Raw genomic sequence first — 26,292 nt, forward strand, 5'->3', positions numbered from 1 at the left:
ACACTTGGGTTGTAAGAACTAGCTCACTTATGCTGGCTCATAACTTTTCTACACTTGGGTTATTAGAGCTAGCTGAATGATGCTGGCTCGAAACTGTTCTATAGTTGGGGTGTTAGAACTAGCTGAATGGTGCTGGCTCATAACTGTTCTATACTTGGGTTGTTAGAGCTAGCTGAGTGATGCTGGCTCATAACTATTCTACACATGGGCTGTTAGAGCTAGCTGTATGATGCTGGCTCATAACTGTTCTATAGTTGGGTTGTGAGACCTAGCTCACATATGCTGGCTCGTAACTTTTCTACATTTGGGTTGTTAGAGCTAGCTGAATGATGCTGGCTCGTAACTGTTCTACACTTGGCTTGATAGAGCTAAATGAATGATGCTGGATCGTAACTGTTCTATAGTTGGGGTGTTAGAGCTAGCTGAATGATGCTGGCTCATAACTGTTTTACACTTGGGGTGTTAGAGCTAGCTGAATAACGCTGGTTTATAACTGTTCTATAGTTGGGATGTTAGAACTAGCTCACATATGCTGGCTCATAACTGTTCTACACTTGGCTTGTTAGGGCTAGCTCACTTATGTTGGCTAGTAACTGTTCTACACTTGGGTTGTTAGAACTAGCTCACATATGCTGGCCTGTAACTTTTCTACACTTGGGTTGTTAGAACTAGCTCACTTATGTTGGCTAGTAATTGTTCTACACTTGGGTTGTAAGAACTAGCTCACTTATGCTGGCTCATAACTTTTCTACACTTGGGTTATTAGAGCTAGCTGAATGATGCAGGATTGTAACTGTTCTATAGTTGGGTTGTTAGTACGAGCTCACTTATGTTGGCTAGTAACTGTTCTAAACTTGGGTTGTAAGAACTAGCTCACTTATGCTAGCTCGTAACTGTTCTACACTTGAGTTGTTAGAGCTAGCTGAATGATGCTGGCTTGAAACTGTTCTATAGTTGGGGTGTTAGAACTATCTCACTTATGCTGTCTCATAACTGTTCTACACTTGGGTTGTTAGAGCTAGCTGTATGATGCTGGCTCATAACTGTTCTATAGTTGGGTTGGTAGACCTAGCTCACATATGCTGGCTCGTAACTGTTCTACATTTGGGTTGTTAGAGCTAGCTGAATGATGCTGGCTCGTAACTGTTCTACACTTGGGTTGATAGAGCTAAATGAATGATGTTGGATCGTAACTGTTCTATAGTTGGGGTGTTAGAGCTAGCTGAATGATGCTGGCTCATAACTGTTCTACACTTGGCTTGTTAGGGCTGGCTCACTTATGTTGGCTAGTAACTGTTCTACACTTGGGTTGCTAGAACTAGCTCACATATGCTGGCCTGTAACTTTTCTACACTTGGGTTGTTAGAACTAGCTCACTTATTTTGGCTAGTAACTGTTCTACACTTGGGTTGTAAGAACTAGCTCACTTATGCTGGCTCATAACTTTTCTACACTTGGGTTATTAGAGCTAGCTGAATGATGCTGGCTCGAAACTGTTCTATAGTTGGGGTGTTAGAACTAGCTGAATGGTGCTGGCTCATAACTGTTCTATACTTGGGTTGTTAGAGCTAGCTGAGTGATGCTGGCTCATAACTATTCTACACATGGGTTGTTAGAGCTAGCTGTATGATGCTGGCTCATAACTGTTCTATAGTTGGGTTGTGAGACCTAGCTCACATATGCTGGCTCATAACTGTTCTACATTTGGGTTGTTAGAGCTAGCTGAATGATGCTGGCTAGTAACTGTTCTACACTTGGGTTGGTAGAGCTAAATGAATGATGCTGGATCGTAACTGTTCTATAGTTGGGGTGTTAGAGCTAGCTGAACGATGCTGGCTCATAACTGTTTTACACTTGGGGTGTTAGAGCTAGCTGAATAACGCTGGTTTATAACTGTTCTATAGTTGGGATGTTAGAACTAGCTCACATATGCTGGCTCATAACTGTTCTACACTTGGCTTGTTAGGGCTAGCTCACTTATGTTGGCTAGTAACTGTTCTACACTTGGGTTGTTAGAACTAGCTCACATATGCTGGCCTGTAACTTTTCTACACTTGGGTTGTTAGAACTAGCTCACTTATGTTGGTTAGTAATTGTTCTACACTTGGGTTGTAAGAACTAGCTCACTTATGCTGGCTCATAACTTTTCTACACTTGGGTTATTAGAGCTAGCTGAATGATGCAGGATTGTAACTGTTCTATAGTTGGGTTGTTAGAACGAGCTCACTTATGTTGGCTAGTAACTGTTCTAAACTTGGGTTGTAAGAACTAGCTCACTTATGCTAGCTCGTAACTGTTCTACACTTGGGTTGTTAGAGCTAGCTGAATGATGCTGGCTTGAAACTGTTCTATAGTTGGGGTGTTAGAACTAGCTCACATATGCTGTATCATAACTGTTCTACACTTGGGTTGTTAGAGCTAGCTGTATGATGCTGGCTCATAACTGTTCTATAGGTGGGTTGTTAGACCTAGCTCACATATGCTGGCTCGTAACTGTTCTACATTTGGGTTGTTAGAGCTAGCTGAATGATGCTGGCTCATAACTGTTCTACACTTGGGTTGATAGAGCTAAATGAATGATGCTGGATCGTAACTGTTCTAAAGTTGGGGTGTTAGAGCTAGCTGAATGATGCTGGCTCATAACTGTTCTACACTTGGCTTGTTAGGGCTGGCTCACTTATGTTGGATAGTAACTGTTCTACACTTGGGTTGTTAGAACTAGCTCACATATGCTGGCCTGTAACTTTTCTACACTTGGGTTGTTAGAACTAGCTGACTTATTTTGGCTAGTAACTGTTCTACACTTGGGTTGTAAGAACTAGCTCGCTTATGCTGGCTCATAACTTTTCTACACTTGGGTTATTAGAGCTAGCTGAATGATGCTGGCTCGAAACTGTTCTATGGCTTGGGGTGTTAGAACTAGCTGAATGGTGCTGGCTCATAACTGTTCTACACTTGGGTTGTTAGAGCTAGCTGAGTGATGCTGGCTCATAACTATTCTACACATGGGTTGTTAGAGCTAGCTGTATGATGCTGGCTCATAACTGTTCTATAGTTGGGTTGTGAGACCTAGCTCACATATGCTGGCTCATAACTGTTCTACATTTGGGTTGTTAGAGCTAGCTGAATGATGCTGGCTCGTAACTGTTCTACACTTGGGTTGATAGAGCTAGCTGAATGATGCTGGCTCATAACTGTTTTACACTTGGGGTGTTAGAGCTAGCTGAATAACGCTGGTTTATAACTGTTCTATAGTTGGGATGTTAGAACTAGCTCACATATGCTGGCTCATAACTGTTCTACACTTGGCTTGTTAGGGCTAGCTCACTTATATTGGCTAGTAACTGTTCTACACTTGGGTTGTTGGAACTAGCTCACATATGCTGGCCTGTAACTTTTCTACACTTGGGTTGTTAGAACTAGCTCACTTATGTTGGCTAGTAACTGTTCTACACTTGGGTTGTAAGAACTAGCTCACTTATGCTGGCTCATAACTTTTCTACACTTGGGTTATTAGAGCTAGCTGAATGATGCAGGATCGTAACTGTTCTATAGTTGGGTTGTTAGAAAGAGCTCACTTATGTTGGCTAGTAACTGTTCTAAACTTGGGTTGTAAGAACTAGCTCACTTATGCTAGCTAGTAACTGTTCTACACTTGGGTTGTTAGAGCTAGCTGAATGATGCTGGCTCGAAATTGTTCTATAGTTGGGGTGTTAGAACTAGCTCAGATATGCTGTCTCATAACTGTTCTACACTTGGGTTGTTCGAGCTAGCTGAGTGATGCTGGCTCATAACTATTCTACACATGGGTTGTTAGAACTAGCTATATGATGCTGGCTCATAACTGTTCTATAGTTGGTTTGTTAGACCTAGCTCACATATGCCTGCTCGTAACTGTTCTACATTTGGGTTGTTAGAGCTAGCTGAATGATGCTAGCTCGTACTTGTTCTACACTTGGGTTGATAGAGCTAAATGAATGATGCTGGATCGTAACTGTTCTATAGTTGGGGTGTTAGAGCTAGCTGAATGATGCTGGTTCATAACTGTTTTACACTTGGGGTGTTAGAGCTAGCTGAATAACGCTGGTTTATAACTGTTCTATAGTTGGGATGTTAGAACTAGCTCACATATGCTGGCTCATAACTGTTCTACACTTGGCTTGTTAGGGCTAGCTCACTTATGTTGGCTAGTAACTGTTCTACGCTTGGGTTGTTAGAACTAGCTCACATATGCTGGCCTGTAACTTTTCTACACTTGGGTTGTTAGAACTAGCTCACTTATGTTGGCTCGTAACTGTTCTACACTTGGGTTGTTAGAGCTAGCTGAATGATGCAGGATCTTAACTGTTCTATAGTTGGGTTGGTAGAACGAGCTCACTTATGTTGGCTAGTAACTGGTCTACACTTGGTTTGTAAGAACTAGCTCACTTATGCTGGCTCGTAACCGTTCTACACTTGGGCTGTTAGAGCTAGCTGAATGATGCTGGCTCGTAACTGTTGTACACTTGGGTTGTTAGAGCTAGCTGAATGATGCTGGCTTATAACTGTTGTATAGTTGGGTTTTTAGAACTAGCTGAATGGTGCTGGCTCATAAATGTTCTACACTTGGGTTGTTAGAGCTAGCTGAGTGATGCTGGCTCATAACTATTCTACACATGGGTTGTTAGAGCTAGCTGTATGATGCTGGCTCATGACTTTTCTATAGTTCGTTTGTTAGACCTAGCTCACATATGCTGGCTCGTAACTGTTCTACATTTGGGTTGTTAGAGCTAGCTGAATGATGCTGGCTTGTAACTGTTTTACACTTGGGGTGTTAGAGCTAGCTGAATAACGCTGGCTTATAACTGTTCTATAGTTGGCATGTTAGAACTAGCTCACATATGCTGGCTCATAACTGTTCTACACTTGGCTTGTTAGGGCTAGCTCACTTATGTTGGCTAGTAACTGTTCTACACTTGGGTTGTTAGAACTAGCTCACATATGCTGCCCTGTAACTTTTCTACACTTGGGTTGTTAGAACTAGCTCACTTATGTTGGCTCGTAACTGTTCTACACTTGGGTTGTTAGAGCTAGCTGAATGATGCAGGATCTTAACTGTTCTATAGTTGGGTTGTTAGAACGAGCTCACTTATGTTGGCTAGTAACTGATCTACACTTGGTTTGTAAGACCTAGCTCACTTATGCTGGTTCGTAACCGTTGTACACTTGGGTTGTTAGAGCTAGCTGAATGATGCTGGCTTATAACTGTTCTATAGTTGGGTTGTTAGAACTAGCTGAATGGTGCTGGCTCATAAATGTTCTACACTTGGGTTGTTAGAGCTAGCTGAGTGATGCTGGCTCATAACTATTCTACACATGGGTTGTTAGAGCTAGCTGTATGATGCTGGCTCATAACTGTTCTATAGTTGGGTTGTTAGACATAGCTCACATATGCTGGCTCGTAACTGTTCTACATTTGGGTTGTTAGAGCTAGCTGATTGATGCTGGCTCGTACCTGTTCTACACTTGGGTTGATAGAGCTAAATGAATGATGCTGGATTGTAACCGTTCTATAGTTGGGGTGTTAGAACGAGCTCACTTATGTTGGCTAGTAACTGTTCTACACTTGGGTTTTAAGAAATAGCTCACTTATGCTGGCTCGTAACTGTTCTACACTTGGGTTGTTAGAGCTAGCTGAATGATGCTGGCTCGTAACTGTTCTATAGTTGGGGTGTTAGAACTAGCTCACATATGCTGTCTCATAACTGTTCTACACTTGGGTTGTTAGAGCTAGCTGAATGATGCTGGCTCATAACTGTTCTAAAGTTGGGTTCTTAGAACTAGCTCACATATGCTGTCTTGTAATTGTTCTACACTTGGATTGTAAGAGCTAGTTGAATGATTCTGGCTCGTAACCGTTCATTAGTTGGGTTGTTAGAACTAGCAGAATGATGCTGGCCCATAACTGTTCTACACTTGGGCTGTTAGAGCTAGCTGAATGATGCAACTGTTCTACTCTTGGGTTGTTAGACCTAGCTCACATATGCTGGCTCGTAACTTTACTACACTTGGGTTGATAGAGCTAAATGAATGATGCTGGATCGTAACTGTTCTATAGTTGGGGTTTTAGAGCTAGCTGAACAACGTCGGCTCGTAACTGTTCTACACTTGGGGTGATAGAGCTAGCTGAATGACGCTGGCTCATAACTGTTCTATAGTTGGAATGTTAGAACTAGCTCACATATGCTGGCTCGTAACTTTTCTACACTTGGGTTGTTAGAACTTGCTCATATATGCTGGCTCCTAACTGTTCTATTATCAGGTTGTTAGAGCTAGCCTGCACATTCCAGTTCCTAACTGTTCTGTACTTGGGTTCTTAGAGCTAGCTCACTTAAGCCAGCGTGTAACTGTTCTATAGTCAAGCTCTTAGATCTAGCTCACATATACTAGTCTGCTACTGCTATATAGTCAGGTTTGAGTTTAGGAAGTCTTTCACCTTCTTTGATACAGTGACTACTCCACTTACTTGTTTCAATCTCCCCTCGTCATCACTACCTGATAGATGCAATCTGGTCTCCACTGATTCCTGCACTCTGTAGCGCTCAATGGAACGAAGCACAGCACTTAATTTTCAATATTAATTTATTATAACGAAAACACTCTCTGTAGTGGGGTCCGCTACTCCTTGGAGTTAGGCGAGTGCTATATGAAATAGAACCCCAAAATTAGTTGATTTATCACTTGAGTCCCAACACACAGGTTCCAGAAAAGTTTCTCTATAGTATTCAAACTAACAGACCTTCTCATAGAGGTGTAATACAGTTGAATGCATAATTCTTTTTTTTAAAGTCTCATTACACCATGAAAATTCATGTGTCTGTATGACTAGATGCAATGTGAATAATATTTCATCTTTCCTGTAATTCCCGCTCTTTTTCAAGGACCATGCCAGAGGATCACTATATAGTGCGTTTGATGGTCAATGGAAATGCCATCCCAGATGCCAACATGTGCGGTGGTCAGATTGCTGGACCCGAGTGCAGCTTCTATGTAAGTACCTATCTGGGGCTTTTCCATAACTCTGCATTTTCCATTGGCATACGGTTTTAAATGGCACACCAAGAAAAGCTATGTGCAAAAACATTGCTCACTGGCTGGCGCATGGACGTGGGGCATGGTATACAAGAAGCAGTGGATAGCACACCATTCCCCATGGGGACTAACATTGGGGCAACATTTCGTGCAGAAATAAGTCATATGTAGAAGTATACTTTTCTGTGTTATTTAGATTTTTTGGAGAAACTCACCACCTTACTAACATATGACACAAGCATTCGGGTTGAGCAAAAACACGTCATGGTACTATGAGACAACATTAATTAAAATTGAAAGATAACTCACTCTATTAAATGTTTTGGTATTCAGTGGAAAACCACATGTATTTGGGTTAACCATACACTGTAGTAAAAATCCACACTTGCTACAAGCTGCTTTAAATGTGTAGTTAAGATTTTGGGATTTCTATACTGCGCCCATCCAGATTTAGTATTATGAATTTAGCTGCGCAGTAATGTTTATTATGTGGGAGTTGGGGTTAAGCATGTAGCTCAGAGTTAGGAACTCATAGATGAAGCTCCACTGTTAGTATGTCATCCCCAAGTTATTTTTTTATATTCAATTGTGTATTAGACCCTGAAGAGTAGGAGCTAGCCAATTAGGATTCAGGTGACCTGGCTGAATCTGTGTTCCATCCAGAGGCAGGCCCCTTTACTAGAGTCTGCCATGTTTCGCTGACCCCAACGTCCTCTGCTGCCATCTCTCAAGCCTGCTCTGTCCCCTGCTACATTCGTCCTCTCTCCATCCCTCACTAAACCCTCCTCCTTCCCCCGATCTTCCCCCACTTACTTGCTCCTCTGTCCTAGCTCTTGGTTCTTCCTGAAGCCACCTCCTCTGTCATAGCAATGGAAGACAGCTCCTCCATGAGCCTGTTTTCTATTTCTATAACCACCAACCCAGGCGTGCTGTGTAGCTCCATTTTCTTATACAAAGAAGGGTTTTAGCACCTTGAGGCTCATCCCTGATGTGCTAACAGGCTGGTAACCGCAGAAGAACCTGTGTTAACTTGGACCATGGCTGTTACCAGCCGAACCAGTCTGCCACTGTGGGTATTATTAGTAAACTAGTACATTGGCATGGTCATTGTTCCATAGAAGACAATGCTCTGGCACAGGCTAAGAAGTTTAATGTGCCTTTGGCATAGAGCATCAAAAGAGCATGCAAAGATTGCCTGCTGGGCCTGGCCTATGGCCAAGCCAAGGCACTGTGCCCGTTGGTCCTGGTCTACAGCCAGGCTCAGTGGTCAATGTGCCTGGGGTCTACCTTTAACCCATGGTCCGGGCATAGTGCACATATCATAAATGGCCACTGGGCATCTCTTGAGGGAATGCCCAGATTACACTGTTGGTATGTTCGTTGTGCACTGTGAACAGTACACGATGAGCATGGCCAACCCCAGCGGGCGTACTACCCCGCGCAATGTCCATATTTGAACCATTCCTGCATGGGTATGGCTATATCCTGGAGACTTGTCTTCAGCCATGCCTCAGATACTGTAACCCTATCTGCATTGCTCAAGCACAGTGAACCTACTGGCAAATTCTTGTCCAAGTTTATATGGTTCATGCAGTTCAGTCCGCTAGCATGAATTTGAAAAGGACTTTTTTTGGTAACTTCCCCATACCTGAATTGAACCCCATGAAACTTCCCAGAAATATTTAATGGAGGCTGTTTTTGTATTTTGGATTGATTTTTGTAATCAAATGCATGGGGACTAAAGTTACAATCCTCCAAATTCCTTTTCAACTGCTAGGTGTCATTCTGAGTTTGTCTGGGTATGAATACAATGTGAATAGCCCCACCCTTTGGATCTGTGGAGCCACCCCACCCCCACAAGCCTGCAAACTCCTCCTGCAAATGTCATTTATGCGTGAGGGGCATGCCTTCCACACCCGAGGGCCAGGGGATGCACCAAAGGGCTGCAACGTGCTAATTTGAAACGTTTTTTTAGCACAGGTTTTGAATATAAATGGTAGCCAGGCAGCCATTAATCAGTCGGGCCATCCCCAACTACAACCCCAGATTCAGATTTGAATTTGGGTGCGGGGATTCAACGGGCAATAGTGCACACCATGTCTGGACCACTTTTTGTTAATTTTAATTAAACTTTATAATGCACTTATATGGACTAAGCCACCAAGTTCTCGTGCAATTATGGCGTACATTCGGCCAGCAGTATTTTCTGTGGATGAGTGTAGTAAAGTAGGTTCCGCACTCAAGTAAGTTACATTACACGTCTTTATTGTTCCCAAGATAAGTTAACATGTAGGAGAACAGACACCGGCTTATCCCACCCGGCAGGTATTCACCAACTGACAACTCTCCGAACACACGCACGTCACTAGATCAGATCAATACATTCTAACACGCGCATGCATTCCATCCATCTGCAAGCACTGAATACAACACTTCTCCCTCCTCACAATAATCAAGATTCCAAGGAAGACAAAAGCAAAAGACCCAGAATGCACAACACGTGGCCACCATGCCATGCATCCCGTAAACATCCTTGCTAATTGCATGCCACACAAACCGACAGCTGCAATCAGATATACTCACTATTTGAGAAGAGGAAGCTTTGTGCCACGACATGTGTGACCATTAGAAGATCGTAAACTCATACATTACTCATACTGGGTAATCACCTTCCAGTTATAACAATTCCGATACCAAGCTAACACACCAACATAGACCCTATATCTATGAACACCCGTTCAACACCAACCGTTGTTCCTAGTACTACAACCAAACACTAACTCACGAAGACACCAACCCTAATACTATTCCGCTCCAAGCTGCCCCTTGGAGCACAGGCCTGCCACACCTGACTTTCTAAAGCCAAGCTTACTCTCCCAACTATCAGTGCACCAAACACCTTCTGCCCCAGACTGCCACCCCAGGACCTCCAGCCTGCCACACCAGAGCACTACCTGCAAGTATGGACCCTCCCGGTCATCCAAAACCCAAAAACAACAACAAAGCACAACACGCAAGTCCCATCACTACCAGGAATACATCCACTAAGCAATTCACAGGTAAGTAACCATTGGCATCACACAATACCCTCACGTAGAAGAATAAAACTACCAAAACACTGGCAATTGTCGACCAACGACACAAACTTACCACTCTACCCTGCTGTCACCCAGCAAGGTCAGTATAACAAAAACATGCCAAAATCAAAATGCGTATAAGGCCAGAAAACTTGCCATAGCCATACTGCGCATAAGCCAAAACTCACTTTCTCCTTATAAAACAAGCAAGGCCCGGCCGGCACCCTACAAGCAAGGAGAACTACATAACAACTGACACCAAATGGATCCACCCGGCCATCCATCCGTGAAACATCACGTTAAATTGATATCCTCCAGAGAAACAACCACCACCATGGAGAAATACTCTTCATCACACAATGATGAAGAAACCCAAACCCCAAAACAGATCCACCCGGCCATCAATAGGGTATAATAAAAGAATGTGGAAACTCATGAAAGTGCCCAACATACGCAGAACAAATCGACTGCATTACATACTGAATCATATTATACCATGCAGCAACCTATAGCTGCAACCTGTATTGATCCAACTACCGACCTTAAGAACCTCAACACTGTAATTAAGCACCTACATCACCGAACCTGAGTAGCAAAAACCCGCCCGGCGTTCGTCATTACTCAGTATTATCAGGTAAACACAAGCTACTAGTAATGTCCATAGCATTGCAATCTAGCAAGCATACATACGACACAGTAACAACCGGCACACCAAAAGTGTAAAACCTTCACATTACCCTGTGTAAACTTTCATGTGACACTAAACAAATACATGAAATCTATAACTTAGAATTCCCTCACTCCCTTGTTGCCCGTGCAATACAGCTTAGAGTCCTCGGGCATGAAAGTACCGTTGCACAAAAGAAAGGAAGGCAAATCCCTCCCTAAACATTGGAAGAAAAATCCTCCCAAAAACCATCACCATGAAGTCCGACCCAAAAGGGTGCCCATAGTACCTGTAAAAGTGATGTTCAAAACATAACATCAAAGCAGAGTAAAAGGAAATGGTAACTTTCAAGAAGAACATCCGGGCCATCCCCCCCTGCAAGAAAAACACAGTGAAAAAAAATCAACGATACGATGCAACATCATTTTACCATGTTCTACTGCAATTACATTTCTGTTTCTTGACACCCAATACACAAAACAGGGCCACTCCACTTAAGAACATGCACACCTACTCACATACCATGCGCACCCAAAAGGCCCATACAAACACTTAACGGAGGCCACGAACGCCACATTCACCCACAACATACTGGCCTCGACACACAGATAACTCAATCTTCAGTCAAGGTGAGATCCTTCAATCTCACGTAAAAGTTGTGCATGTCCGGATCAAAACCTTCCAGGATGTCGAGGAAGGAACAACATCTGTCACAGCACGCCCCATCAGGGCACTCTACAATCCGCACAAAACACATCGATGGTCACATTTCTTCTTTGAATGCACCAAGCACTTGCCTTCACTTTCCAGCTCTAAACACCTCTTACGCGAAGTGTGCTGGAAACTTGCAGACTCCTCCATGACAGCGCCAGGCTGAGGATCTCTCTTTTCATCTTTCTTTTCATTCTCACTCCCCAAAAGCTCCATTCCCTTCACTTTGAAGCAACCATCCGAAAGTTCCTGGCCGCACCTGGAAACTCCAGGGAAAACCGGAGCAGAGATGTCACTGCATTCCTCTGACGGACCCGCACAGTCTTGCAGTTCCTCCATATGCTCCGCCATGAAAACTCTCAGATGAGGGAAGCACCAGCCACCCGGAAATCAAATAGCCATCAAAACGAAACAGGAAAAACTCAAACGAAGACTCAGCTCCTCCTGACTGCCGCGCACCACAGCGCCCCTACAGGCTGCAGGGGGCAGCGAAGCTTATAACAGAAAGTTTCACTCCTGGCAACTCCGTGACTGGCCGCCGGAACAGAGGTCGTCTCCAACTATTGCCACGACAGAATGCACAGGTGTAGTATAATGAATCTCAGGAGGCAGGAAGCTGCGGGTTGTCCAAACAGGCTTTATTGCATAAACATGGGTGGTTCTTACAAATAACCCTAGCAGTGGTGCTCTAACAAAAGGCCAACGTGGCCAACAACATATGGGGCTGCGAGTGCAGTGTCGGGTGGTTCGCAAGTCCTCTTGATTTCCCGTGCTCGGAGGAGCCCGGGGAGACGCTCCTCTTGCGTCCTCCGCTCGTCCCGTAATGCGCGCGTAGCGCGCGGGGGCGGGGCTTCGTTACGCTCGAGATCTCGCGAGAGCGGGCGCTCTCGCGACATCTCTACACACCTCCCTTTATCACAATGGGAGAGGGGTCACTGTAACACAAAGTCATTGAATCTTACCGGTCTTTTATGCTCCCTTCTGGGCCTCTCACTGGTTCCCGGGCAAGGTCCCTGCGGAACCGGTTCGGGGCTTACATAGGGTTCTTCCGGTTGATTCTCTGATTCTTCTCTCTCTCCATCGCTTCTCCCTGGTTCTGGTTCTTCATTCCCCACATCCTCCATTTCTGCTTCAGTGCGTGGGGTTTCTGGAGTCTTAAGTCTTTCTTGTCTGCGTTGATACAAAGCTACTCTTTCGAAGTTCCACGCGCGCCCGTCTTCTGTGCGGACGTGATTTGTCCCTTTATGAGTAACTTGTATGGGTTGACTATACCGGGAACCTGTGTCTTGATCTTTTCTTGGTAGTTTGATTTTGACCCAGTCCCCTCTTTCGATGCTGGGCGCTTGCTTCGTTCTCCTTCTTCTGTCACTCCACAATTTCATGCGTGACTTGTTTCTTGTAATGCGCCATACTACGTCTGCCATATCTACCTCTTCATCTATTCTTATTTTAGACAGCCAAGGCGGGATAAGTGTTGATGCCGCACTCCTCCCTCTCAACATTTTGAATGGGGATACATGGGTAATGCCATTCGGAGTGAGTCTATGTGCTGCTATGGCTTCCTTTGTAGTCTTGAGGGGGTCCATGCCCGAGGCCATTGCAAGTTGGATGGCCCCTTTAATGAACCTGTTCGCCCTTTCCACGAGTCCATTTGCTTGAGGGTGATACAGGGCCGCCTTTTTTTGCTTGATGTGGTTCTTTTTGAGAAACTCCTCCATGTCTCTAGAAACTAGTTGCACCCCATTGTCCGTGACTACTTCATTGGGGAGCCCTTCCCTTTGAAAAATTTCGGTAAGCACCTCTATAACCGTTTCTGTAGTTATGTTTGGAACAAACTCTGCTTCCACCCACTTGGATAGGTAGTCGACTAGTACAATTCCGTATTTGTGTTCTGCTGACATCGCTTCCAGGGGTCCGATAAAGTCTATGCCCACTTTGGACCATACTGTTTCCGGTATCTCGGTGGGTATGAGAGGTGCTTGGCGAATCTTCAATCTTTTGTCGCTGTTTAAACACTCGTGGCATCGCTCTATCATGGAGCGAATCTCCTGGTCCATGGATGGCCACCAATATGCTTCCCTGACTCTGCGGCGAGTCATCGTGTTTCCCAAATGCCCCGCATGAGCCCTGCATAGAATTGTGCGTCTCATTCCTGTGGGGGGGACGATTTGATCCGACTTCATGATTATCCCTTGTGTTTCGGACAACTCTTCTTGTACTTTCCAATATGGCCTCATGCCCTCGGGTAGCACCCTTTCATCTGGCCAGCCTTCTTTGATCCATTTACGAATGGCGGACATGGTTGGGTCTTTCCCTTCTTCTTCTTGCCAGTGCTTTTCACTGAGTTCCAGATATTCTGGCATTCTTATGTCCGAGATGGAAGCAACAATGCACTCCCCTTGTAGAAACGGGGCAGCCTTTTCTTTGTTTTCCGGTAATCTCGACATGCAGTCAGCCTGCGAGTTTTTCCAGCCAGATATGTGGTGGATTTCGAATGTATATTCTTGTAATTTCGCGGCAATACGAGCTAGTCTGGGAGTGGAAGCTTTGGTGCCTCCGGGACTGAGCATATGGATGAGTGGTTTGTGATCTGTCACCAGCTTGAACTTGGTGCCCCACACATAAGTCCTGAAGTGCTCCACTGCCCATGCACATGCTAGCATCTCTTTTTCGATGGTGGAGTAGTTCTGCTCTGCTTCAGATAGCGCCTTCGATGCAAAGGCCACCACATGCTCGGTGTCACCCCTCCTCTGCGTAAGTACTGCTCCCAGTCCATACGCACTGGCATCAGTGGTGATGACTGTTTCCCACTTGGGATTGAACGGTTGAAGGCACGGGGCTTCCATAATGTGCTGTTTTATGGTGTCTATTGCCGCCTTTTGGGGTTCCTGCCACAGGAATTCGGACCCTTTCTTGAGAAGATCCCGTAGAGGTGACGTGGTCTCAGAAAATTTGGGTATGAATTTTGCGTAATATTCTGCTAAGCCTAAGAATGATCTCACCTCTTCCTTGTTGGTGGGATTGGGTGCTTTGATGATGGCTTGCATAAGGTTCTGTTTGGGGCTGATGCCCTTTTCTGAAATTTTGTATCCCAGGTACTCGACTTCTTTTACTCCAAAAGAACATTTCTCGTATCGTAGGCGGACTCCCGCTTCTTGTAACTTGTTGAGCACTAGTTTGAGAGTGGCATCGTGTGTCGGTTTATCACCTGCATACACCAATATGTCATCTTGGAAGTAGACCACATTTTTGACTTTTCGAAAGAGGGCATCCATCATGCGCTGAAACGCTGAGGCAGCTGATGATAATCCGAAGGGCATTTTGGTAAATTGAAATGTGCCGAACGGGGTGATGAATGCCGTGAGAGATTTTGATTCTTCATGGAGCTGGATTTGGTGATATGCGTTACGCATATCTAGTTTTGAGAAGATATTGGCTTCTTTCATCAAAAGTATGAGTTCATTTATGCTTGGAAGTGGATAACTGTCTGTGACGACTTCCAAGTTTAAGCTGCGCAAGTCTATACATACTCTTAATTCTTGCGATTGTGGTTTCTTTATGAGAACGACTGGGCTCAGCCATTCGGACGCTTCAATCTCTTCTATCACCCCTTCATTCTTCATTTTGTCCAATTGTTGTTTGAGGGTGTCTCTCGCTGTGGCTGGTACTGGCCTCACTCGGTGTTTTACAGGGATGGCATTTCTTTTGAGGACAATTTTGTGTAGAAAACCTTTGATGTGGCCCGGCTCCTCCGAGAACAGTGCTGGGTAATCGCTCTTGACTACGGTTTCACTCCTCACGCCTATGGATAGGACTTGCTCTTCTGTGCTGGGGTCGAGTCTGATCTTCAATTTGTCTTGGTCATCCCACCCTAGCACTGGAGGCCCTTCGTGGCTGAAGTATATTCTGGTGTAAGTTTCCCTCCCTTTAAATTCGACTTTGGCGTTGATGTAGCCTAGTAGTTCAACTGATGCTCCACCGAAAACCGTCGGCTTGTGTTTCGTGGTGAGTACTTTTACTTTTTCTTTCCCGAGCATATCTTTGTATGTTTGTAGGGGTAGGATGGTAAGGTCCGAGCCGGAGTCTGCCATGACCCTTGTCTCTCTGCCGTCGATCTTGATCATGCAGTGTGGCTTCTCTCTCCTGGCTCTAGTACTGTTCACCATGATTACGGTGGGCCTTCCTTCTTCCTCCGACGAGGAATCCCTTTCTGCCATGCGTTCTGAGGTCAGACTGGTGACTTTCTTATTTCGCCATCTGCACACTATTGAGAAATGTCCTATGCGCTTGCATACTGTGCATTCTTTGTCTCTGGCTGGGCACTCTCTGTCGAACGCTAGGTGCTTTGTGCTGGTGCACCTATGGCACTTGAGGGGTTCTTTCTTGTTGGTTCTCCCTTCTCTTGAATCTGGAATGAACTTTTCCTTTCTAGGACGGAAACCTACTGCTTGTACCTCAGGGGAACTTTGGGTACCTGCAAACTCTTTTCTTCTTCCTGCTGTTTCTTCCACCGCTCTGGCTATTTCCACTGCTTTCTCTAACTGTACTTCTTTTTCCATGATGTATTTGTCTTGAACTTTCCGGCTGTTGGTGTGGACTATTAGCATGTCGCATATCTGATTTTCTGCATTCGTGCCGAAGTTGCATAAAGCTGCCAGTTCTCTCAATTTCGTGATATAATCGTCGACAGGTTCAGACGGTTCTTGTTTCCGCGTATAAAACCGAATCCTGTGGAGCACTGTGTTTTCCTTACTGGCGAACCTCTTTTCTATTCTTCTGACAGCCTCCTTGAACACATCATCATCGTCGTCTTCTACCTCTATCAGCGCCAGGCCCTCGAATATTCTTTGTCCTTCTACCCCAAGGGCGTTTAATAGCATGGCTCTGCGTCTTGCCGCCGTGAATCCTGCTCCCCCCATTGCCTCCACATACGTTGTAAACAGGGGCTGCCATTGTGGCCAGGGAATGGCAGGCCTACCTGGCGTCTGTAAAAAGGGTGGTGGCGGTGTTGCTCCCTGCATGCTTCTGCGCGGTTCCAGGAGGTCCTCGTCGCCAATTTATGTAGTATAATGAATCTCAGGAGGCAGGAAGCTGCGGGTTGTCCAAACAGGCTTTATTGCATAAACATGGGTGGTTCTTACAAATAACCCTAGCAGTGGTGCTCTAACAAAAGGCCAACGTGGCCAACAACATATAGGGCTGCGAGTGCAGTGTCGGGTGGTTCGCAAGTCCTCTTGATTTCCCGTGCTCGGAGGAGCCCGGGGAGACGCTCCTCTTGCGTCCTCCGCTCGTCCCGTAATGCGCGCGTAGCGCGCGGGGGCGGGGCTTCGTTACGCTCGAGATCTCGCGAGAGCGGGCGCTCTCGCGACATCTCTACAACAGGGGCTAGAACTCACCAGGCGACCGCCGCAGATGACGTTCCGTTGTAGTGGTCAACCAGCTCACCGCACTCTCCATCCACACCAGCTTACCGGCTCCAGACCCAGGGGCACCAGTCACCCCTGCTACGAAATACCGGAATACCCTGGAGAACTCGGACCATCCAGCTCTGGACCCGGGGGCAACCACGCTCTCCCCGCTACGGAACACCAGAGTCCTCCAAACAGGCACCCAAAAGCGTGCCGCCCGGCACTAGGCTCACTTCGACTCCGGCAGCTCTCAAAACAGCTTGAAGTGCAGGCCCAAGGGACTGGACCCAGGAACCACGTTGCTGGGTGACTCCTGCTACAGTCCGCAACCGCTCCTCGGTCTCCACAGGAATGTGCCGCACAGGATCCTCGGCACTGGACCCAGGGGCACAGCAGTTCCGGCGGCCCCCGCTTCAGTCAGCCGACACCAAACACTCCAGGAGATGGCAGACAGCGGCCCGCCGGGTGGGATCTTGGTACCGGAGGGCGGTGTCTTCTCCAATAGTGCTGCCCCCTCCGCAGCAGCCCCGAACCTCGTCGCCAGTGTAGTAAAGTAGGTTCCGCACTCAAGAAAGTTACTTTACACGTCTTTATTGTTCCCAAGATAAGTTAACATGTAGGAGAACAGACACCGGCTTATCCCACCCGGCAGGTATTCACCAACTGACAACTCTCCGAACACACGCACGTCACTAGATCACATCAATACATTCTAACACGCACATGCATTCCATCCATCTGCAAGCACTGAATACAACAATGAGCACACACATTCCCGAAGGCAGTTTGAATGGAAAATGTAACTTTTGGTACCCGCCCTTCTAACTTGGCCACCCTGGATGGAACTTCACAAAACCTTTCAAAAAATTCAGAATTGGTTGTAGACTTGTTCTGGAACTAATCCTGCATTTCTTTCAAACTGCACCAAAGTTATAAGCATCTCAAGAAGCACTCTTCCTATGAGGAGTCACAAGTACAGAGGAGTTTCTATTGCTGAAAACCATGCACAGCACAGGCAGTATTGGAGTAAAATGTACTAACCACAATACCATTCAAGATTACAGATATCACCTTGATCAAACATGTGTAACACAATCCCTAGCAAATGTGGTTAAATATGAAGGCCCAGTATTGGGGCCTGTGGAGCTCAATACAGACCGAAGGGCATGTTAAAATCGTGAGTGATGCCAAAGACACAAATGCCCTGGAGAGAGAGAGAGAGAGAGAGAGATGCACTAAAGAAAGAGGGAGAGAGAGAGACAGAGAGAGAGAGCGAGAGAGAGATGAATCAAGAATTGTGTTTGTGCTCTTAATATATTTCAGACTGTGTTCATTGCATACAATACCACCTGCTTGAATGGTTCATGTAAAGCACACATTATCAGGATAAGCTTTCAATGTAAGTTTGCATTTGAAAGAAATAGGCTTAGTTATGTGTTCTCATCTATGATATATAGGGTTGGATGTAATGTTCATTCAATGTTAATGCATTTAAGGTGAAGTACATTTGTTGACTGTTATTATTTGGGTTGTCTTTTATCTAAGAACATTCAGTACAAAGAAAAGTCCAAAGTTACAAACATAAAAAAAAATGTACACTCATACAAATGTTAAAATTGTCAATAATTGGTTGGTACAGTTTTAATCCTCCTTGCTAACTAAATATTATAGCATGTTTTTGACAAATCATAAAATAAGTGAAATATAGCAGCAGAAGAACAACAATGAAATTCCAGAGAAACGTTGCAATAACACAAATACTGTTTCTGTTGTCTAGGCTACATCTTACAATACTCCAACTATAACCAGCATCCAGCCATTATCCGGGTTGCCAGGTATGATACTGCTCTACACAAATTAAGAACATACAAGTATTTCCACATGTTTGTGAAGTGTCTTTTAATCTTTCTTAGCTGCTGTTTGTGGGCTCTAAAGGTGAAAAGGTAAAATTGACAAAAACAGAGAAACTGTTTGCTATTATTCGTTTCAAAACTAGAGATGTCGATAATATTTCAAAATATTTCAGAAGGCCGAAAAAAAAAGGCTAAAACAGAATTTATTTTGCTGACATTTCAATATAGAAAATACACTACCCTTCCAAGCAGGAACCCACTAGAAGAAGACTGGATGAAATGTGCTTGGAAAGTTTCACGCCTCAACTAACTCTCTTAGCCAAATCCCTAGGCTTCATTGTGGATAGCAACCTATCCTTCCAACAACACATCACGAAAAAGGCTCAAACCGCTTGGGATTAGATCCCTCTACACCACAAGCTCAAGTCCTTCCTCCTGCTCCTTCACTTCTGAACGGTGCCGCCGTCCATAGAGATCTTGAAATATTAATGGGTGTAGGATGTTCCTTGCAGGGCTCCCCACTGCTAAAGGGGACCACCTCAAAGTGCCCCACCACACTGCAGCTCGTCTAATCACCAGTTCGAGAAAATCTGACATCATCTCCATCTTGCGTGAATTACACTGGCTCGTCACCCTGGCTAAGATATTGTTCATAACCACGTGCCCAATCTCCAAAGCCACCTCCTGCCTACCTGATGGGCAAACTAAAAACATCAGGTGCACACAGTCATCACGCAGTATGACCATGACCAGCATTGAAATTAGTCTGGCTTGCAAAGAGAAAGCTAGGAAGCAGTCCTTTCCATGCTACACTCCAGTACCCTGGAACGCCATCCCAATGGCAATCCAAACTGCTTGAAGTCTCTTTCAATTCAGGAAAGAACTGAAGACCTGTTTCCTTACAAGAGCACATTGGTGTAACCTAGATTCTGTCTATCTTGTGCACAACCCCCATCCATAATAATAGCTTTTATGTCAATGTTTTCAACAATCCTGGTTTTTCCCAAAGGATGTCCAAAATGGAGGGCCTGATCCCATATAATATGTTAGTGACATACATTAGGGTTTATTTCCAGAAAGGCCTGCTAGCACCTTGTTTGTGTGTGGAACCTTATCAAAGCCGGGACTGCCATAATTTCCTATCAGAATTTGTAGGGAAAATCTCTGGGTGATTTCGATTTGTTGCCTTGGCCAAGGACCTTTGACATCTTTATCCAATATTTGAATGCCAAAGTTGATATCAAGCTGATTAAAATTATTTTAATGTGGCAGGTTCAATGATCACCATCAACGGAAAGATCTTCACGGATGTGTATGGCAGCAACACCGCTCTGAGTTCCAATGGCAGAAATGTGCGAATCTTGAGGTAATACCCACAAATAATGCATTATTGAATCTCAAAACAAAAAAAAATTTCAACTTAAGATAGGTACTTTTATTTCACTTGTTAGCTGAAAAAGATATTGCACTCTTTCACCTTGAAGCGTCTTCTTTGTGCTAAATGGAATAACCAGTAAATATCTCAGACCAAATAACCGGACAGACCACAGAAACAAATGCAGCACAGAAAAAATGCTTTTGGTTTGGTTTGGAACAGATGGCACTATGGTTTAGGGTTCTCCCTGCAACCCCCCTCAACCCCCAATAGGCAATTAAATAGATGTGAGGAGAAAGCAGGTATTCAGCAATAGCTCAAATCAAACAGAATATCACTCCCACCTTCCCCTTTCAAATACAAGAGAAAAACGGAATTGACTTTTCAGCTGTCAGGATGGCTTTGAAATTGTCTTTGGAATTGGCTGAGCAACAACAACAAATGTTGTCAAAATACTTAAATTATTATAAATTCCTATGGTAGCCGCTTTGAACAGTTGCACACAATTACAAACAATGATTTAGTCAAAGAAAACATTTGAAATCTCAAAGTAAAGTTGGAAATCATTTAAAGCTAATTCATTACCTGTGTAAAAACTTTCAGAATTTCAATTCACGGCAAACTTTTCCTTGCGTGATTTTTGCTATAACGAGCCAATCGCACTGTTTTGCACTGCATAAAAACTGAAGGAGTTATAGAGGTTTTAGTAAGAATCGTTTTTGTAAAAGAGGCGCGAGAATGGAAAACAGAAATGCACTTTGAAAATGACAGATAGGTTTGTTTACACTATATTATGACTATGAAAAAGAGAATGCCACAGATGGATCTTACAGTTCATGATCAGCGTTACCCTCCTGTTGTGGATACTCTACTTCTTCCTGGGATTTATTTTTCTTAATCAAATCAATAAGAAGTTAGGGTTAATAACACATATGAGAAAAAAGTCAGCGCAAAGATAGTTCTAACAATAATGGAGTTCTGAATTAAAGATAGGATGGGTTTGTGATTGGGATCACACACCGCAGATATATTATGGGTCACTGTTCTTCCTATTAATACTTACAGAATAAGTTATTAAATTGGACTGTCAGTTCTGGTCATGGATTGGATCTGTCAAGGAAGGACAGCACATCAGGCGCAGGACTGGGTCAGCCAGGCCGGTCACCAGATTTGTACAGGATCTATCCTTCTTGTTTGTGGGTATTTCAATCAGCTGAATACCGAGTTCCTCAGGCAAGCCTTGTGGTAGAAAGCCAGAGAGTTTCAGGATACTGGTTCAATAGGCCTTCCCACACCACAGCACTTTACTGGGTTGTAAGAATAAGTTTAAGAATTTAGGCCTTGCTGAAAGTCAATAGTTCTCTACTGCTGGCAAGAGTCTTGGCATCTGGATCTGGAAGGATGTTAAAGCTGGATGTAGTATGCTGGATCAGAGTGCTTCGCCGGAATCAGAAAAGTGAGTGGATCAGTGAGTCCCTATGTGTTGTCAGCTGTCTCTATTTATCCTTTCAAATGACATCACAAAATGGTTGTATAGGCCGGCTTAACTAAGCTTGCCCCTGTGAGCTGGGATTGGATCAAGACCTCATCTCCGCCTTACATCTGAGTGATTGGATCAAGGCCGTATGATGTCACATTTTATGGTTTGCTTTACAGTCCTTAGAAACCTTCCTTTAGCCACTAGTCTCGAAATCGGATTTTATCCTAAATACATATTTCTGCATTGGTCACCTCTACACAAATCACACACAAAGATTCCATATTTTATGTAGTAGCTGTTCCTCAAAATCCTGCAGCTGTGGGATCTTGTTTCACCTTTCTGCAGAATTTTGTCCTTTTTGCCATGAACACATTTTCCAAACTTTCTGCAACTTTCCACAAATGTGTGTGGTTACCATAGGGATGTGTGTGTAAAGTTTTACAATTTTAGCATTAACACAGTTCACATAAAACCACATATATTGCCATTCCTGTCCAGAATATGTTACACAGTTCTACCGCCTCTTAAAACGTGCGGCCAAAAATTAGACTAACAACTCTGTCCTTTTTATATTTTTCATCACTTTGAATAACAAGTTATGAGTCTCTCAAAATTGTTCATTGTTTATGCTTCACAGCAAATGGTCTGCCCCTTTGTCTCTCCCTGCAGTCCAGGAGCCACACCCTTTCCTTGGGAAGTTCCTTGCAGGAGCAGATTATGACCCCTTTCACACCTCAGTTTCCTGGGCTGAAGGGTCTGCTATTGTTCATTTTCTTTCTGTAGACAAGAGTCTGGTCTAACCCACAATTATCATCTACCAGTGAGTTTCTGCTGAGAGTATTTTCCATCTCCTTGGGAGAAACCTGTTTTTCCAATTCCAAAGGGTTGCAGCTCAGCCAGGCTACTTTATTCTTAATTAAAAATCCAGCAGAAACCAAATTTGTTGCATCAAACATAAATACATTACTTTCTTAGCTTTGATCTGTGGGATCAAAAACACAATTAAGATCTGTATTCCTTTTGGCACAATCCTTTTATGTTTGCTATCCCGGCAGACTTTTAGTTTAGATACTTTGAAGTTTCATCAGGAGCTCATCTGACAGCTGTCATTCACAGGTAGCCCAGGGTACTGCACACAGATGTTGACCAGGGCTGTCAGTTTACAGACAATCCAGTTTGTCTGAGGAAATGTTTTACTCTTTACACTTTAGGACTTTATATATTCGCCATACTTCATTAGATTACATGAATTCTAGCGCTGAGCAAGATTTTGAATGTTGAGAAGTGTTGGGTTATGGGCATTTTGGAGTTTTTAGCAACAAAGCAAATGTCGTTTATAGTCACATTTTGGGGTTTCATTTGCAAAGTGCTTCTTTTCTTTCTGCACTCTGTTCGCTGGTCATGGAGCCCACTGGCACCTTTTCTGCAGTGTGTATTTTGTATTTTAGTAGTTTATTTTATTTATGTTGCGCATCTTGCCCTGGGGCTTCTGGGTGCATAGTAAGAACATGGTTACATACATTCAATTGTAATTACATAGTTACATTAAGGTAGACAAAGTAGATAAGCATAGGCAATAATATTACAGTAGGTGCAATCAGATTGTAGTTACAAAAATTAAGTTTACAAGTGCACAAAATAGTGTGGTCAAGTAATAGTGGTGTTATAGAAAGTAGCAAAGGTAGCACGTACATATGGAGCATATCAGAGGGTTACCGAAAGGAAACAGTTAAGTGGAAGTGGCAGTCGCATCAAGTTCATGTAACCATACTTTAGTGTTTTTCTTAAATGAGTAGAAGGACGGTTCGGTCCTGAGTGTGGTGGGTAGGGTATTCCATAGCTTAGCAGCCAGAACAGGGAAGCTGGACCCACCAGTTGTCTGCAACTTGTAGCTGGGTATGGGGAGAGTCTGTATATGTGCAGACCGCAGCCTGTTAGCAGTGTGTCGCTTGAAGTGGTTGGTCAAGTAAGAAGGAGCATGGTTGTACTGGGCCTTGTGGTTTAAGGTTAGAGTTTTGAGGGAGATGCAGTGGGCTACAGGGAGCTACAGGGAGCCAGTGTAGATTACGTCTTGTGTCAGAGATGTGGGAACTCGTTGGGAGTGCCACCCTGATGGCGTTATTTTGAGTGACCTGTAACTTGTCAATGTTTCTTTGGCAAGTCCCTAAGTAAAGGGCGTTACAATGGTCAATTTTGGACATAATGATGGTTCTGGCAAGGATAATGCAATTGTCAGTTGTGAGGAAGGGTCTGCAGGCTGTGATAAGTTTGCAGGTGTATGCTGAGGTGAAGACTACAGCATTTGTTTGTCTGGTCACAGAGAGAGAGAAATCTAGGTAGATGCCAACAGTTTTTGTATCTTTGGAAACTTTGATAATGTTCCCATCAATTGTGAATGCTTTGTAGGCTAGGTCGAGATTACTTAGTTTAAAATGGGAGGCAAGGATGAGGAGCTCAGTTTTTTCATCATTAAGGCAAAGCCCATGATGCGCCATCCAAGCCTAGATGGTTGAGTAGATTTCATTAATAGCTTTAGAGTCAGTTGCATAGTCACCGGAAATGGGGTTGAGTATCTGGGTGTCTTCGGCATAGTTGGTGTATGATACACCCAGATAGTCAAGTATGTCAAAGAGTGGTTTAGTAAACAAGTTGTATATTGTTGGGGATACACACGATCCTTGTAGGACACCGCACAGGACTGGGGCAGGATCAGCAGATGCCGAAGGGGTAAACACTCTCATGGTTTGTTGGCTAGGAAGGAACTGATCCATGATGTAGCAGAGTCAGAAAAATGGGCAGCTGTTTTAAGGTGGCGACAGAGAATTGGGTGGTCAACCAGATCAAAAGCAGCTGAAAGATCGAGAAGAAGTAGGAGAGCCATCTTACCCTTATCTTTTAGGTCCTCGATTTGCGTTTTTAGATCTATCCGGTCTGTCTCTGTCCTGTGTCTGGGTCAGAATCATGATTGCCTTAGGCCTAGTAATTTGGTTGATTCAAGATAGTTTTGGATTTGTAGGTAGGCCGCCCTGTCCAGAATTTCTAGAAGGAAGGGTACCGTAGTGATAGGCCTGTAATTGGAAGGATTACACGGGTCAAGTGTGGGTTTTTTGATGAGTGGGATAACCCACACGTCCTTGAGGTTATTCGGGCAATGCCAGTTTTAAATGAGGCATTTATGAAGGTGGTGATGAAGGGGGCAAGGTCGTGCACTGCTTCCTTAATGATGGGAGCCGGGTATGCGTCACCTTGACAATTAGAAGGTTTAAGCTTTTTAATGACGTTTTCAACTTCCCAGGTATCAAGAGGCGTGAAGTTAAAAGGTTTGATAGAGTGTTTGGGCTTGGGGGGGTTGTAGGGTGGAGAATTACTTGGGGAATCAGTAAGATTGTTTTTTTAGTGTTGATTTTAGCTTGTAACATAGAGATTTTATCTAGGAGTGCCTTTTGAATGTTGGTGCACCAGGCGGTGTCAGGGGTGCAGGTGTCCAAAGGGAGTACTGGAGACTCTAATTCCTTAAGAATTTTAAAGAGTTCTCTAGTGTTGGATTGTGCAGACAGGATACGTTTATTATACACATCTTTTTTTGCATCCAATATGGTTTCTTTATAAATAGATGAGGCAGTAGTAACATTGTTTTTGTTGGCAGGTGACGGTGTACTTTTCCAGTGAGCCTCAGCCTTTCTTTTTTCTTTACGAAGGTCTCTAAGATGAGGGGTAAACCAAGTATTTAGGTGTGAGCGAGGTTTTTGTTTACGGAGTTTGAGCGGTGCAATGGTATTGATGGCTTTTAGCATAGTTTGATTGTAGGAGTCTACTAAGACTGTGGGGTCAGTGCAGGAAGTAGACACAGTGTTCAATAGAGGAAGGATTAGCGGTAGCAGTTTCTCCATTGTGATGTCTTCCTTGTTGCGGGTGAGGGTGGGAGAGGCGAGATTAGGTATGGTCGTGTATAGATTGGATTCCAGGGTAAAGATTATTTTATGATGATCTGACCAAAAGCAAGGGGTCACAGAGATCAGGTTAGTTAAACAGTTCTGGTCAGCAAGCCAGTCAAGAGTGCAACCTTTATTATGGGTAGGCTCATTCACATGTTGAGTGAGGCCGAAATTGGTTAGCATACTTGCTAGGTCCAAGGCTTTGGTGTCATTCATGTCCTTGTACCCAAGGTTGAAGTCACCAAGTAAAAGGATTTGTGAACTGGGTTTAGTACTAGTAGCCAGGATAGAGGAGATGTCTTCCGTAAATGAGGATGTGGGGCCTGGTGGTCTGTAAATAAGGTGCACAGTTACAGTTTGATTGGGAGAGATAGGGAGTTTAATAGAAAGTATCCCCGCAGATGGTATCTGAAGGTTGGGAATAGTTCTGAGTTCAAGTGAGGTCTTGAAAATAAAGGCTAGTCCTCCCCCATTAGTTTGATTAGTGTCCCTATCGCACCTGATGATTGAGTAATTGTCAGGGATGGCAAGGGATAAGGCAGGGCCTGCTGCTGTGTGCAACCAAGTCTCTGTAATAGCAAGGAAGTCTACATTTTTCCGTAGTGATGAAGTCAGCAATCTCTAAGGCATGAGCTGGGAGGGATCGGGCATTAATGAGGGCACCTTTGATCTTAATGTCCTTGGCAGCAGACGTGCTAGTAGCCAGTAGGGTTGG

The 26,292-nt window shown here is 44.2% G+C and overlaps 1 protein-coding gene across 1 annotated transcript in view; it reads left to right on the forward strand.

Annotated features, from left to right (window-relative positions):
• PKHD1L1 (PKHD1 like 1) overlaps nucleotides 1-26,292 on the forward strand; it is a 361,418-nt gene that overhangs the window by 44,212 nt on the left and 290,914 nt on the right. Inside the window, exons 4-6 of the mRNA XM_069622133.1 lie at nucleotides 6,921-7,029; nucleotides 18,712-18,769; nucleotides 20,060-20,153. Coding sequence (XP_069478234.1) covers nucleotides 6,921-7,029; nucleotides 18,712-18,769; nucleotides 20,060-20,153 — 261 coding nt within the window. The remainder of the gene's footprint in view (nucleotides 1-6,920; nucleotides 7,030-18,711; nucleotides 18,770-20,059; nucleotides 20,154-26,292) is intronic.

This window comes from Ambystoma mexicanum, chromosome 5q (assembly GCF_040938575.1).
Source record: "Ambystoma mexicanum isolate Mex_15411 chromosome 5q, UKY_AmexF1_1, whole genome shotgun sequence".
Lineage (NCBI taxonomy): Eukaryota > Metazoa > Chordata > Amphibia > Caudata > Ambystomatidae > Ambystoma > Ambystoma mexicanum.